At 39.8% G+C, this 12,612-nt stretch overlaps 1 protein-coding gene across 2 annotated transcripts in view; it reads left to right on the plus strand.

Annotated features, from left to right (window-relative positions):
• The window catches only part of arid1ab (AT-rich interactive domain 1Ab), a 121,152-nt gene that overhangs the window by 75,065 nt on the left and 33,475 nt on the right, over positions 1–12,612 (plus strand). For both annotated transcript variants that reach the window (XM_059954678.1, XM_059954679.1), the window contains exons 5-8: positions 5,201–5,441; positions 5,591–5,680; positions 10,005–10,172; positions 12,292–12,604. In XM_059954678.1, the coding sequence (XP_059810661.1) occupies positions 5,201–5,441; positions 5,591–5,680; positions 10,005–10,172; positions 12,292–12,604 (812 nt within the window). The remainder of the gene's footprint in view (positions 1–5,200; positions 5,442–5,590; positions 5,681–10,004; positions 10,173–12,291; positions 12,605–12,612) is intronic.

Below are 12,612 nucleotides of genomic sequence, written 5' to 3' on the forward strand. Positions count from 1 at the left end.
TGGTTCTAGGTTCAAATCCGACTGGCTCCTTGCATGCTTTCCATCCGTATTGGGTTGAGCGTTGAGCTAACAACTCGGCCTTATAATAAAACATACTCTAAAGAAATGGCAAGGATGCCACCCAGTGCATCACACAAGGCACGAAAAGGAACTCAACCTAAATTCAGTGATAAGACATTCTCTCAGTGACTAGATAACTGACAAAGATAATCTTCATAGAAACACATCAACTGTGAGTAGGAGCTTTTGTCATTTAATAAAATTGTTAAGAGGTGTCACCTTCAGAGTTTATACTCTCATCAAAAATCCCCATCTCCTTACAATGTTCTACAGGGTTTATAATGTTCTTAACATGAGAATTTAACATGAGTACAACACAAAGAGATTAAATTTAAATGTGTCATCAGTCTGCACCTGCATTCAATAATTTGCCTTTTTCAGGAAATGAGATTTGGGAGATTGCAGTTAGTTTGACTGAACTTCCTTCACTGAAAAGTCAGCGCTGTTGCCTCATGACATTTGATGATGGTGGTTGGTGGTGTGAAGCTGTGGAGATGGGTGAAGTTTGGCATTAATCAGAAATAGATGAAAATGCAATAAATGGTGTGATTTTTGCCATTAATTAGCAGTTGTCTCGTTTGTAAGCATTGGCCACCTCCAGCACAGGAGTGTATTCCTTTTAAAAATGAACTCAATCATTCTGATTTCCTTAATTTTGTCTCAGTTGCACTGTTAAGACCAGGCAACGTTTTACAAATCCAAGCTTGAGTGATGCCTCCACCTCTTCTGTAATTTGAATGTTTTTACATTGTAGATTGAGAGATTCTTCTAATGCAAGACCTGTTTGCTCCCACAAATCTTGCAGTTTGTTGCTTCGAAGAACTAGGTTTGACAGAGGTGGGGTGTGCTATGGAGCCTTCTCTGCACATTGATATCTCTGAAATGTGTTTTGAATGACTTTACTGAGGACAGACTCTGTATAGATGGTCACTATTGTGGAAGCAGTTATACAATTACATGCCAGTGTACAAAGCTCATGGGGTCAGATTGTAGCCCACCTTTTGGAGTTCAGATTTAAATCTGCACAGTCGCAATAGTGTTTTGAATTGATGACGTTCCTACTCTAGTAATGAGTTGAAAATGCTGATTAAAACAAAGTCAAAGTAGAAATGGAAATGGGAAGGCTAGATTATGAAAGCACAGGTTTTCACTGAGAGAGTGGGATTAATAAAGGTCCAGCCTTAGGCTTTTTGTAGTCTAAAATTTGGTTGGAAACCAGGTTATTAATCCAGGAGGAGGGAGTATTTGAATTTTAAGGATTATTTAAGAGTGTAGAAAGCATGGTTATTGTGTGTGTGTGTGTGTGTGTGTGTGTGTGTGTGTGTGTGTGCGTGCGTGCGTGCGCACGCGTCATTGTACACTCTTGCAATAAGGGATGAGCATGTGTGGTGAACTGTGTAGGAAGTGGCAGTGAATGCATGGTGCTATCACTTTAATGGATTCAGTGCACAGCTATGTATCCTGTGCTGAGTGACTCACTTGGCAGCTCAAAGCCTTTCCAACATAAAATTCACACATCGGGAATTTAAGGTAATGTTTCATCTTGCAAAGATGAATGCAGCTCTAACGACAATTAAGACGTTTGATCCTTTTCAGGACAAATTGGCTTGTTTAGCAACATATCCACGGGCCCTAAAATTAATTTTCCTCCATGACTGCCACACTATGGCTGCAATGTGCACTATCAACAAAATTTCCTGCAATTACTTGCTAAAGCTGCTCTGACAGCATCTTTGAAACCCATAACCTCGACTACCAAGAAGGGCCTTCTGATGGGCAATAAATACTGGCCTCGCCAGCAGCAACAGCATCCTAAAAAAAATGAATGAATAAATAAACTCCTTGGAGTATTCAACTCTCATTCATCAGGTCAGAGCCTGAAATAAAACTGGGCAGGATTTCAAAAGAAAGCTCAAGGCTTTTGTTAGGGAGCCAGCCAGGAGTGTGAGATTCAGTGTGAAATACTTGGATAGCTTCCAGTATTTTGATGGTAATGGCAGATGGGCAATAAATCGAAAGCACATGGAAAGCCTGTGAGACAAACCAATCCACTCACACTGTTATTGTTTACAAATGTAAATGTTGGCTGAGTAATGAGCATTATTAGGATGGAAGAGCAATCCTTTTTTTTACGTAAGTGAGAGGCTCTCTGAAACTGACACTCACTCCAGGTCAGCAGTGTGGGATTGGGATGTGCCAGCTGTTTCTGTTGACCATTACACTAATGTGAAAGCGTGGGAATTATTTTCTTGGTGTGGCTTCTTTTGTCAAGTTGTATGACACTGTGGTTAATGGAATGTGTGTGTGAAGTCTTGTCAGTAGTAGATTCCCTTGATGCAATTTCCTGCTGGTGTCAGCATAAATATCCTGGGTGTTTTCTGTCTCCTTGATTTCAATGTGGTACCTTTAACATTGCAAATTCTGGATGAGTGCTATCAATATTTGTATTAAATGTAAACTTTGCTTATAGTGAAAACAGTTTTATATAACACTGCAGGGCAGTGGTATTTTTTGGGATGATATTTCAGTATTAATTCTAGGATGCTTATATATTAACTCTGTGTGAGTGTATTTTATCTGTATCCATGCTGCTGATTTAAGGAGAAGCAAACAGTTTAAATTTTAACGAATAATGCATTATTGCCTCTGTATTGGTTCAGTGTGGTAGTTTCGGTCTCAAGGATAAGCTAGATTCCCTTAGCATTCCGTACAGGATATGCTTTTGCAGCTGCCATTTTCTCTTGTTTAACCACCATTTTGTAAGATGATCAAAAAGCAGCCAGTGTAGTGTAATACACACCAGGTTAATTCATGTAGCCTAATGTTCTTTGTTTCTTCGGAAATTTTTTGCCTCTGTTTGTTAGTGGGGTCTGTGGGAAGGGAGTAATCATGTGACTAGAAGTGAGTGTATGTCCTGTAGAAAAAAATGATGAAGCCTCCTTACATCATTATTATAGCAGATTTAATCTGCTGCTGAGATTCAGTTTGCCAATTGAGGGCTTGCCTGATATTGTCCTCAGTTATGGTTCTACATAACGATTTGAAGGTGTTGGGACAATTTTAATGCAGGGCCCTTCCTCTGAGTTTGTGATATTAAACTTGATAGTGGATAGTGAGCTGTGTGCAGAGAAGTTATTGATTGACTTTTGGGGAGATTGCAGGTGATGGGAGTTACTAGCACCTTAAGAAATTTTGTATGTTAAGAGCACAGTCCAAATTATGTATAGTAATGGGTGCATTATGAGATGTAAGAGCTCTTATGTTCTTGAGTTAAAATAAAATTGTAAAAGGCAATCAAATCTGCCTTTTACAACAATGCTAGGTCTTTGACAAGTAATTGTAGTAGGACTTCTACACAGGAGATTTAACTCTGGCCCTTGTCCTGTCTCCAGCTGATAGCTAATTATTCAATTGTTGTCAAGTGCTTTGAAGACATTTTCAAAGACCAAGTAAAAAGTAGTTCCAGTAATTTAAATGTGATGTGATGATGTCATTATGCCTGACAGGATGGTAATCCCAGACTGACTGGCTGTGCCAGCCAGGGCTATACTTAAAACGTGGCAGGATTATTCATAACTGTGTTTGCTCCTGTCATCCCCACCCCAACTTTTGACTTGTAATTTTAAGTGAAAGTTTAACTTTTATATATTTCCTTGGGCGAATTTTAAAGATTTTTCAATAACCATTACTTCATTGAAGATTATGGGATACCCTGCTGAGCAGTGATGTTTTAAACATGCTATCCTAATGCTGTCTTCCTCCTTCCTCGGTTTCCACTGCTTTCCAGTCTCCCCCACCCCCCACTCCATTCCCAAACACTCTTCATTGTATTTGTCACACCCTCCTTTGAATGATAACTGAAAACAGTTAGCATTTAAAGTACAGCAGCAACTTCCTAAAGTAAATACATTGTTTTTTTAATTAAACAATTTAAGTTATTTCAGTCATTACAATTTATTTGTATATTTAGTGGTACAATGCAGAATAGACCGTCCTGGTCCTTCAAGCCGCTCTACCCCGTGAGTCCCAGCAATCCCGATTTAACCCAATCTTGGAGCAGTTTACAATGACCAATTAGCCTACTCGGTATGTCTTTGGACTGTGGGAGGAAACCTGAGCACCTGGAGATAACCCTCGCACACATTCCACGGGGAGAACGTGTGGAGACACTTTATAGAGGGTACCGGTATTGAATGCTGACCTCCGCCCCAAGTTCTAATAGTGTCACGCTAACCACTATGCTAACACGGCACGTTTCTTTTTGTATTGTTTGCTTCCTGCCTCTTAATCTGAATTATTTTGATATTGCTAATATGTCAAACTAATTGTGACTCCGTCTCAGTCAGTGAACATGGAACAATACTAATGTTATCAAGGATTTTGGTTGGTAGAGCATCTTTGCAAATTAAACATTAACAGTTTTCTGAGCCACACACACAAAATGCTCCCTCTTGAAGAAGGGACTTGGCCTGAAACGTTGACTGTTTATTCATTTCCATGGATTCTGTCTGACCTGCTGAGTTCCTCCAGCATTTTGAGAGAGTTGCTTTGGATTTCCAGCATCTGCAAATTGTCTCATTTTTGTGATTAACAATTTCCTACTAGTTAAGCTGATGGCTAAAGATGTGCTTAGAAAGAACATGGATTGAAGGAGATGTCAGTAAAGATGTTCTGATTATTACTTGCAATCATTAATACAACTTGTTTGCATTTTGTGTAATTAAAAAATGTTCATTATGCGCAGTCTAGCCTTTTTCTTCTCACAGCTCAACTAAAAGGTGGCCTGGTAATGTAGTGGTTAGCACAACGCTTTGCAGCACCAATCTAAGATCAGGGTTCAATTCCTGCCGCTGTCTCTAAGATGTTTGTATGTTCTCCCCATGACTGTGTTGGTTTGCTCCACATTCTAAAGATATATGGGTTAGGGTTAGTAAGTTATGGACGTGCTATGATGGTGCTGGAAGCATGGTGACATTTGGCAGGTGTGTTGGTTGTTGATGTGAGTAGCACATTTTACTGTATTTTGATGTACATGTGACAAATATTTTTAAAGATAACATGTTCATCATAGAAGTTTATGATTATTTGATGAAAAGCTGTTACAAGTATAGGTGTACTAATGGTGCTTTTGGGATTTTAGGATCTGTCGGGTTCCATTGATGATTTGCCAACCGGGACAGAAGGGGCATTGAGCCCTGGTGTGAGTACATCTGGAATCTCCAGCAGTCAAGGAGAACAAAGTAACCCTGCGCAGTCACCATTCTCTCCTCATACTTCCCCACATCTGCCTGGAATCCGTGGCCCATCACCTTCACCTGTAGGATCGCCAGCTAGTGTAACACAGTCCAGGTCTGGGCCATTGTCCCCAGCAGCTGTACCAGGTATGTGTGTGTATGCGCCTGTTGCTGGTTTTCCCTTCAAAATCTTCCCAATCTTCCCTCCCTGTAATTCTAATTCTGTAACCACCACATGTTGTTGTGATACCTCTTACTTTGATTAACAGGTAATTTGTAAAATCTTTACGTTCCAGGTAATCAGATGCCACCCCGCCCTTCAAGTGGACAATCTGATGGAATTCTTCACCCAACCATGAATCCATCTGCAATGGGGCAGGACCGAGGTGAGTTCAGAGCCAGTTCATTTGCTGAAAATGAGGCTGAACAATATGGATAAAATTGTTAAGTATGCCAACACTGTCATCTTGGGTACTACAAGGAAATAGTTTAAAAAATATGTATTAAGGTTGAAAGGATTTTTATTTTCTCACCAAATCTTTCTACTCAAGTTGTAAGGTTGTGTTATAGTGCAGTTTTAGCTGCTATCACTGACTGCTATCTGCTAGCTTTGAGTTCTAATTATAAATGCTTGCAGTATAGCTTATTGAGTCACTGATCCAAACCTTCATTGTACTGATTTTCCATCCTTATGTACTCTCAACTATTAGCCTTTTCTTTCAAAAGTGTATTGGTCCTTGCCTGAGCTACTGAGACCTGACAGCTAAGTAAGCACCAAGCTGACAACCTGTCTGGTGTGGTGTGGTATGGAACAAGCTTATACTGTAGTGCTTGGCAGTTAAGCTGGTAGCCTAGTCATCTACAAATCTGGGCCAACAATTGAGAATTGTTCAAATCCCATCATATCATTCAGGAATTTTGATTAATTAGCGAAGTGAAATCTGGATTTTTTTAGACCTTGACACAGGTGGATGAGGTTGCAAAGAACATGTTCAGCATGCTTGGTTCATAGGCTGAAGTATTAAGTATGAGAGTTGGGATGTCATGTTGCAGCTGTTAAAGACATTGGTCAGGCCATACTGTCATACTACAAGAGGAATGTTGTAGCATTAGTAAAGTTGTAGAAGAGATTTGCTGGGGTGTTGCCTGGAATAGACAGTTTTCCTTGTAATGAGAGAGTTACTAGGCTGGGGTTGTTTCTCACAGGAACAAAACATTGAGGGTGACCTCGTAGAGGGGCATAAACTGGGTAGGTCATTTTCCTAGAAAGGGTAATCTAAAAGTAGTGGGCATAGTTTTAAGGTGGGAAGGGAGAAAGGGGCTTGTTTTGCTGTTGATGTTCTCTGTTCTGCTGAACATTGTAGGATGCTGTTTTGCTGCTTAATTGTGTGGTGGTACTTGCGAGCTGCCCCCAGCTGTGTTGGTTTTTACGCAAATAACACATTTCACAGTATGTTTCAATGCACACATGATAAGTAAATTAATCTGAATTGCAACACCGAGGATAGCTTATGGAATAAGCTGTCAGAGGAATTGATAGAGGTGGGTACCATTATGTGGCTTAAAAGACTTTTGCACAGACATCTGGAGAAGAAAGGAGTAGGGGGATACGGGCCTAATGTTGGCATAGCATAGATGGGCATCACAGTTGTGGATGAGTTGGGCCAGAGAGGACGTCTCTGTGCTGTAGAACTCAGTATTGTACTGTTACAATAAAGTATCTGTAATGTCAATAAGACATTGATTCACAAATAATCCTGTCTGGTTTAAACTGTGTGAATCCCTAATAATATGATTAACTCGTACCAGCACCTTGTCTAAAACCTTTATACCACTGAGGACACTATGAGGAAAAGAAAACTTAACCCATGCAATGTTAACCAGTATCAACAAGAATATTCACTTGAATCATTTTACTTTGCAGATATTCTACTGTGACATACAGGGTTTAGTGTCTTCAGTTAGAGAAGTATCTCACAGTATTTGCAGGAAGTCACCTGGCAGTTGCTTCTCTTTCAATACCCCAGATTTCTCCACTGCTAATTATGCTGTTTCATTTGCTGACTAGCTCAGACTGATAAGCATCAGGTTGGAGGAAGTATCTCTTGGAGTTCTTGACATTGCTGTCTGTGTGAAATGTTGTGGCAGCAGTTAAGGCACAGTCTTGGGAACAGTTTAATGCCCAACCTCATTTCACAGTGTGGCTTCAGAGAGCTTTAACAAAATTAAGCTTTATGGGAATTGAGAGAGAATCTCTCCAATAGACACAAATAAAACAGATATGATTGTTAGAAACTGATTAATTTAGCCCCAGGATGAAGCTGCAAGGACTCTTAGAACATTGTCCTTGGCATAAGCATCTTCATTTGCTAACACGGCATTAGAAATAGGAGCAAGGATAAGACAAACAGCTTCTTGAATTCTTTTCACTATCCAGTAAGATCAAAATTTGATCCAGTTTTGGATTCCACGGCACTTCTTGCGCTCTCCCCAGCTTCCTTAACCTTGTATTTAGCATTCCAATCGTTGCATCATGAGCGTAATCATTGATTCTGTCCCTGAGAGCGGTGAAAAAACTTCTTAAGATTCAAGTCTTTTGAGAGAAGAAATTCTTCCTGATCTCCATCTTAAGTTGGCAACCACTTATGCTGAAACGAAATTCGTAGTTCTAAAAAAGCCAACAGGATAAACATCCTCTCAAATTCCAACATTTCAATTGTCTTCAGAGCCTCGTATGAGATCATTTCTCATTATCTACTTCAAAGATCGTGCACTCAACTTGTACAGTCTTTCTTTGTGCATTAACTGTTCATCAATGAACGTTTAGCTATTAGAAAATTGGGAGTGGAAATGAGTGGCATAGATGGTACAATCTTCAGAGAACAGTTTATAAATTTAATGCTAAGTGTATTGGTTAACTCCATTGTATTCCGTTGCTATCATTGTAACTTTGTCATGAGGTTCCTGAATCAGCAAGCTGTTTTCCAATAGTAATACTGTATTTAAAGCAGAGGTTAAAATTACATTATCTCAAGGTTCTTAAATGTTTTTTTATGCCATGGACCCCTTTGCCAGTCTGGTGTAGTCTATGGACCCTTTCTCAGAATAATATATTGAAATGTATAAAATAAAATAGGATTACAAAAGAAACCAATTATATCAAAATAGTTACCAAAATATTTTTAAAAATTTGTGATATAGTAATATGTGCTTCTTTATTAACACCTTAAATAACAAGACTATACATTTAAAGTTATAGGCAAGTTAAAATTAAGTTTTATATTTTAAAGACATATTAGTGTGAAGGCTGTTGTTGCTTTGCTTGAATAAGAACATTAAACTGTGGGGTGGTCTTTGACAAAGCAACACGTCATGTTGAAAATTCTGAATCGCAAAAATATGTTGTTGCAAATGGAATTAAAGCTTCCATAACTCACTTTACAAGGAGAGGATAGCTTCTGTCAAGTAACACCATAATTCTTCAAGGCTTTTTGAGTTAAACTCCAATTTACATTCATAATTGAAGGAAATGCTCAATTTCAGTTAGAGATTAGTGAAAATAAAGATGGATGGGAAAAAAATTTATAAGTTCACTGCCCCCCACCCCTGGAATCTATCCATGGACCCCTGGTTAGGAACCTATGTTTCATTATACAAACAAACAGGTAATGATTATAAACACATAATAAACATGCTTACATATAACAATACCTGGACAACAGTCTGGAATGTTGGCTGGCTGGTGGTGCAATGGCATCAGTGCTGGACTCCGGAGAGAAGGCTCCCGAGTTCGAATCCAAGTCGGGCCACCCCGGAGCACGCTTTCCATCCGTGCCGGGCTGAGCACTGAGCTAGCCACTTGGCCTCGCTTTTTATTAAAACAAAACAAGGGTTGAGTCAGGAATGTTCATATCGTGAGCCGGTTAATCCAAAAGGAGACCAATCCTGACACCATGCTCCAGACAAGAATGGCTGACTATCTGGTGCAACACGCAAAAAAAATTCTGGAATGGGCTGAGAAGTGGCAAGCTGCAATTGTGCCACACAGGTATCAGACAGTTGTTTCCTATAGCAGGGCATCATCTTAGCTGATTATTTCATGTGGCATTGGATTGTATTATTGCTCTTGTGAAACCTTATCTCAACATATTGATCAGAAACTTAATTGGAGCAACTGGTTAAATGTGATAGCTGCAAGACTGGGCGAGAATGCTGTAATTTCTGTGAGTTTACAGCAGTACAATGAAATATCCTCCAAGCGCCTAGTTTACTACTGCTTCTACACCATCAGAAAATCTAGACAGTATCCACCACACCAAATATTTACTGATCTCTTCTCCCACTATATTACGATGTGGACTACCTACCAAATGTACTGCTGCAACTAGTCATGATGTCAACAGCATCTCCTAAACCCATCACCATCATGATTTGTGGCAAAAGCAGAAAGTATATGGGATGGCAACTATCTGCAGGCTTCCCTTTTGAGCTGCAAATATCCATGGCTCCAATTAGTTGAATTCCCTACCCTGTTGTATAGTGGGTGTGCCATCAGCCATGTGGATTGCAGTGGTTCAAGAAATGATGCCACTGTCTTGTGGACAATTAGAAATGGTGCAAAGATGCATTTTGTAAAATATTTACAGTGAGATGTAACCCTTAATCAGCTATATTCAGCTCTCATAGAATTCTGGGACTCTCTCTCTACAGGCTACATACAGAGACCCCCACAACTGCCTCAGTACAACTCTCCACAAACAGGGTCAGCATTATCCCCACGGCAGTCATCTGGGGGCCAGATGCATGCTGGAATGAGCCCGTATCAACAAAATAACTCTGGAAATTATGGACCTCAAGGTGCTCAGTATGGACCTCAAGGTAAGTTTCATGTGCAAAACGTGTATGTAATTGTTGAAACTTCAGCATTGTGAATTAATGTAACTCACTCTCTCTCTCAACTGTATGATAAAGGAAAGGCATATAAAAACTGTTTGCCTCTAAAGATGTCAACATATTTGCATTAAATCCATAAGGATACAAGGCCTTCTGGAATTCAAACAAAAGTTTAGAAGAAGTGAATTAGTCATCATTGCTTTATATTTTAAAAAAAGTTAGAGAAATTAATAGAGAGGCAATAAATTTCTGGGATGATGTGGATAGTGATAACATTGGCTGTTAACTCCCAAAATTCCCTTGATTGAAGAATAGTTTGATCAGAATGAAAAGCAGCAAATTTAACCCCACTATATTAAAAGCTTGTTACCTGACACGTGCCACATAAGCAAATGCACTGGTGAATCAGATGTAGATCCAGCTGCTTCCTTACTGCTGTGCCTCCCTTGATCCAGCTTCTTCCTGTGAAATATTCTTTTAGTTGAGCAGCTAGCCAAAAGGTGTGGGATGAATGAACTTGAATTTGTTCAGTAAAGGAGAAAGGAAACAAGTAAATGCAGATGAACTATCTTGATATCACTAAAATAACTTGAACCTGTTATTAAGCAGTTATCAACATAACTCTAGAAAGTAGGATTGGGCAGAGTCAACTTGGGTTTATGAAAAAGTTTGGCAAATCTTAGTTTTCAAGTAGTAACCAGAGGAATAGACAGTGGGAAAATGGATGTGACTGGTTAGTTAGACAATGCAAAGCCCTTTAGTGAGGTGCCTCACAAGAATTTGCTAAACAACATTATTATCTGCCATCCCATATGTTATGTACTGGCATGGTGTGCAGCTGGGTTAATGGATGGAAAGTAGATGTGCTGTTGGAGAAATGGGTAATTTTTGGGTTTGAAGGATGTGATTCATCTGGTACGCTGGCATTGATGCTAGAGTCCCGGCAATGCATAAACTTTATCAGTGACCTTGCTGCAGGAGCGAGACCTGCAATCCACGTTCAATGATACTAGGGTTGGTGACAGGAAGAGTTGTGATGAAGTCACAGAGGCTTTGAAGATGCAGAATGGCCAAGTAAATGGACAAACTTTATTCTGTGCCTCAGATAATAAAATATATATCACCTTTTTAAATTCTCCTTTGTCTTCCCACAGTTTTGGAAACCTGTGGATCTATACCACAAGGTCCTTTTCCTCTCCCAAACCAGGAAGTACTTATTTATTGAGATATGGCACACCCTTCTGGCACTTCATGTCACACCCCCTCTTAACCCCCGATTTAAAGCTAGCCTAATCACGGAATAATTTACAATGACCAATTAACCTAACTGGTATGTTTTTGGACTGTTGGAATGAACTGGAGCATGGGGAGAACGTACAAACTCCTTATGGCCAGCAGTGGAAATCGAACCCGGGTCACTGGTACTGTAAAGCGTTGTGCTGTACAGTATGCTACTGTGTTGCCCCACCTCAAATATCCTTGTATCTGTTGCACCTCAAATTCATGAGCTTTACAGGCTGTTTTTAATGTATTTCTTTTGCTGTAAACCGTTACATGTGCTGCAGCTAAGTAGAGGGAATAAGTTTGGGTTTACTACAAGATGAGCAGGAGTTTGCAGTTGAGAGTAGTTGTTTGTTTGATCACTAAGTTACGTTCTTCAGTTATCTTGGTTTCTTTCTGACCGTTCACAGGGGTTTGCAATCTGGGTCCATGGACCCCTTGCTTTAATAGTATTTGTCTATGGCATAAAGTAGTTCAGAAACTCCTGCTCGAATATTTATTGATTGAGTCACATTTTGTTCTTTAAATCAGCATATCCTGGATAAATCAGATAGTTTTGTCATTTGTTGGAAATTAAGCAAATCAAGAACAATAGGATCAGGCAGGAAAGTAGATAAGTCTGAAAATTGACAGTGGTTTTATTAAATGTGCTAGCTCCAGTTTTTCAGGTAAATGCAAAACTTTAAAAGTTAATTAAGATGAAAAATAACTTGATTCTAATCTCTCTAGCTGGTACCTAATTAATTCCACTAGTTTCTGTTTTTATTTCTGATAAAACAGTCATTGTTTTAATTGTTTATCCCCCCACTTTTATTTTAAACAGGAGGCTATCCCAGACAACCCAACTATAACGCAATGACCAGTGCAAACTACAGCTTGGGAGGTTCCATGAATGCAATGTCTGCTGGCAACCAAATGCACGGTCAGGGTCCAGCACCACCTTACGCTGGGATGCCACCAGGGAGAATAGGACCTGTCGCAATGGGTAATCGGCCCTATGGAGGCAACATGACCCAGAACACAGCAAACCTATCAGCACAAATGACCTCAGGGATGTGCCCGCCACCAACCATGAACCGCAAGGCTCAGGACACGGTCGCTGCAATGCATGCAGTGGCTAATTCGGTACAGAATAGGTAAGCGG

The sequence above is a fragment of the Hypanus sabinus genome, chromosome 30 (assembly GCF_030144855.1).
Source record: "Hypanus sabinus isolate sHypSab1 chromosome 30, sHypSab1.hap1, whole genome shotgun sequence".
Lineage (NCBI taxonomy): Eukaryota > Metazoa > Chordata > Chondrichthyes > Myliobatiformes > Dasyatidae > Hypanus > Hypanus sabinus.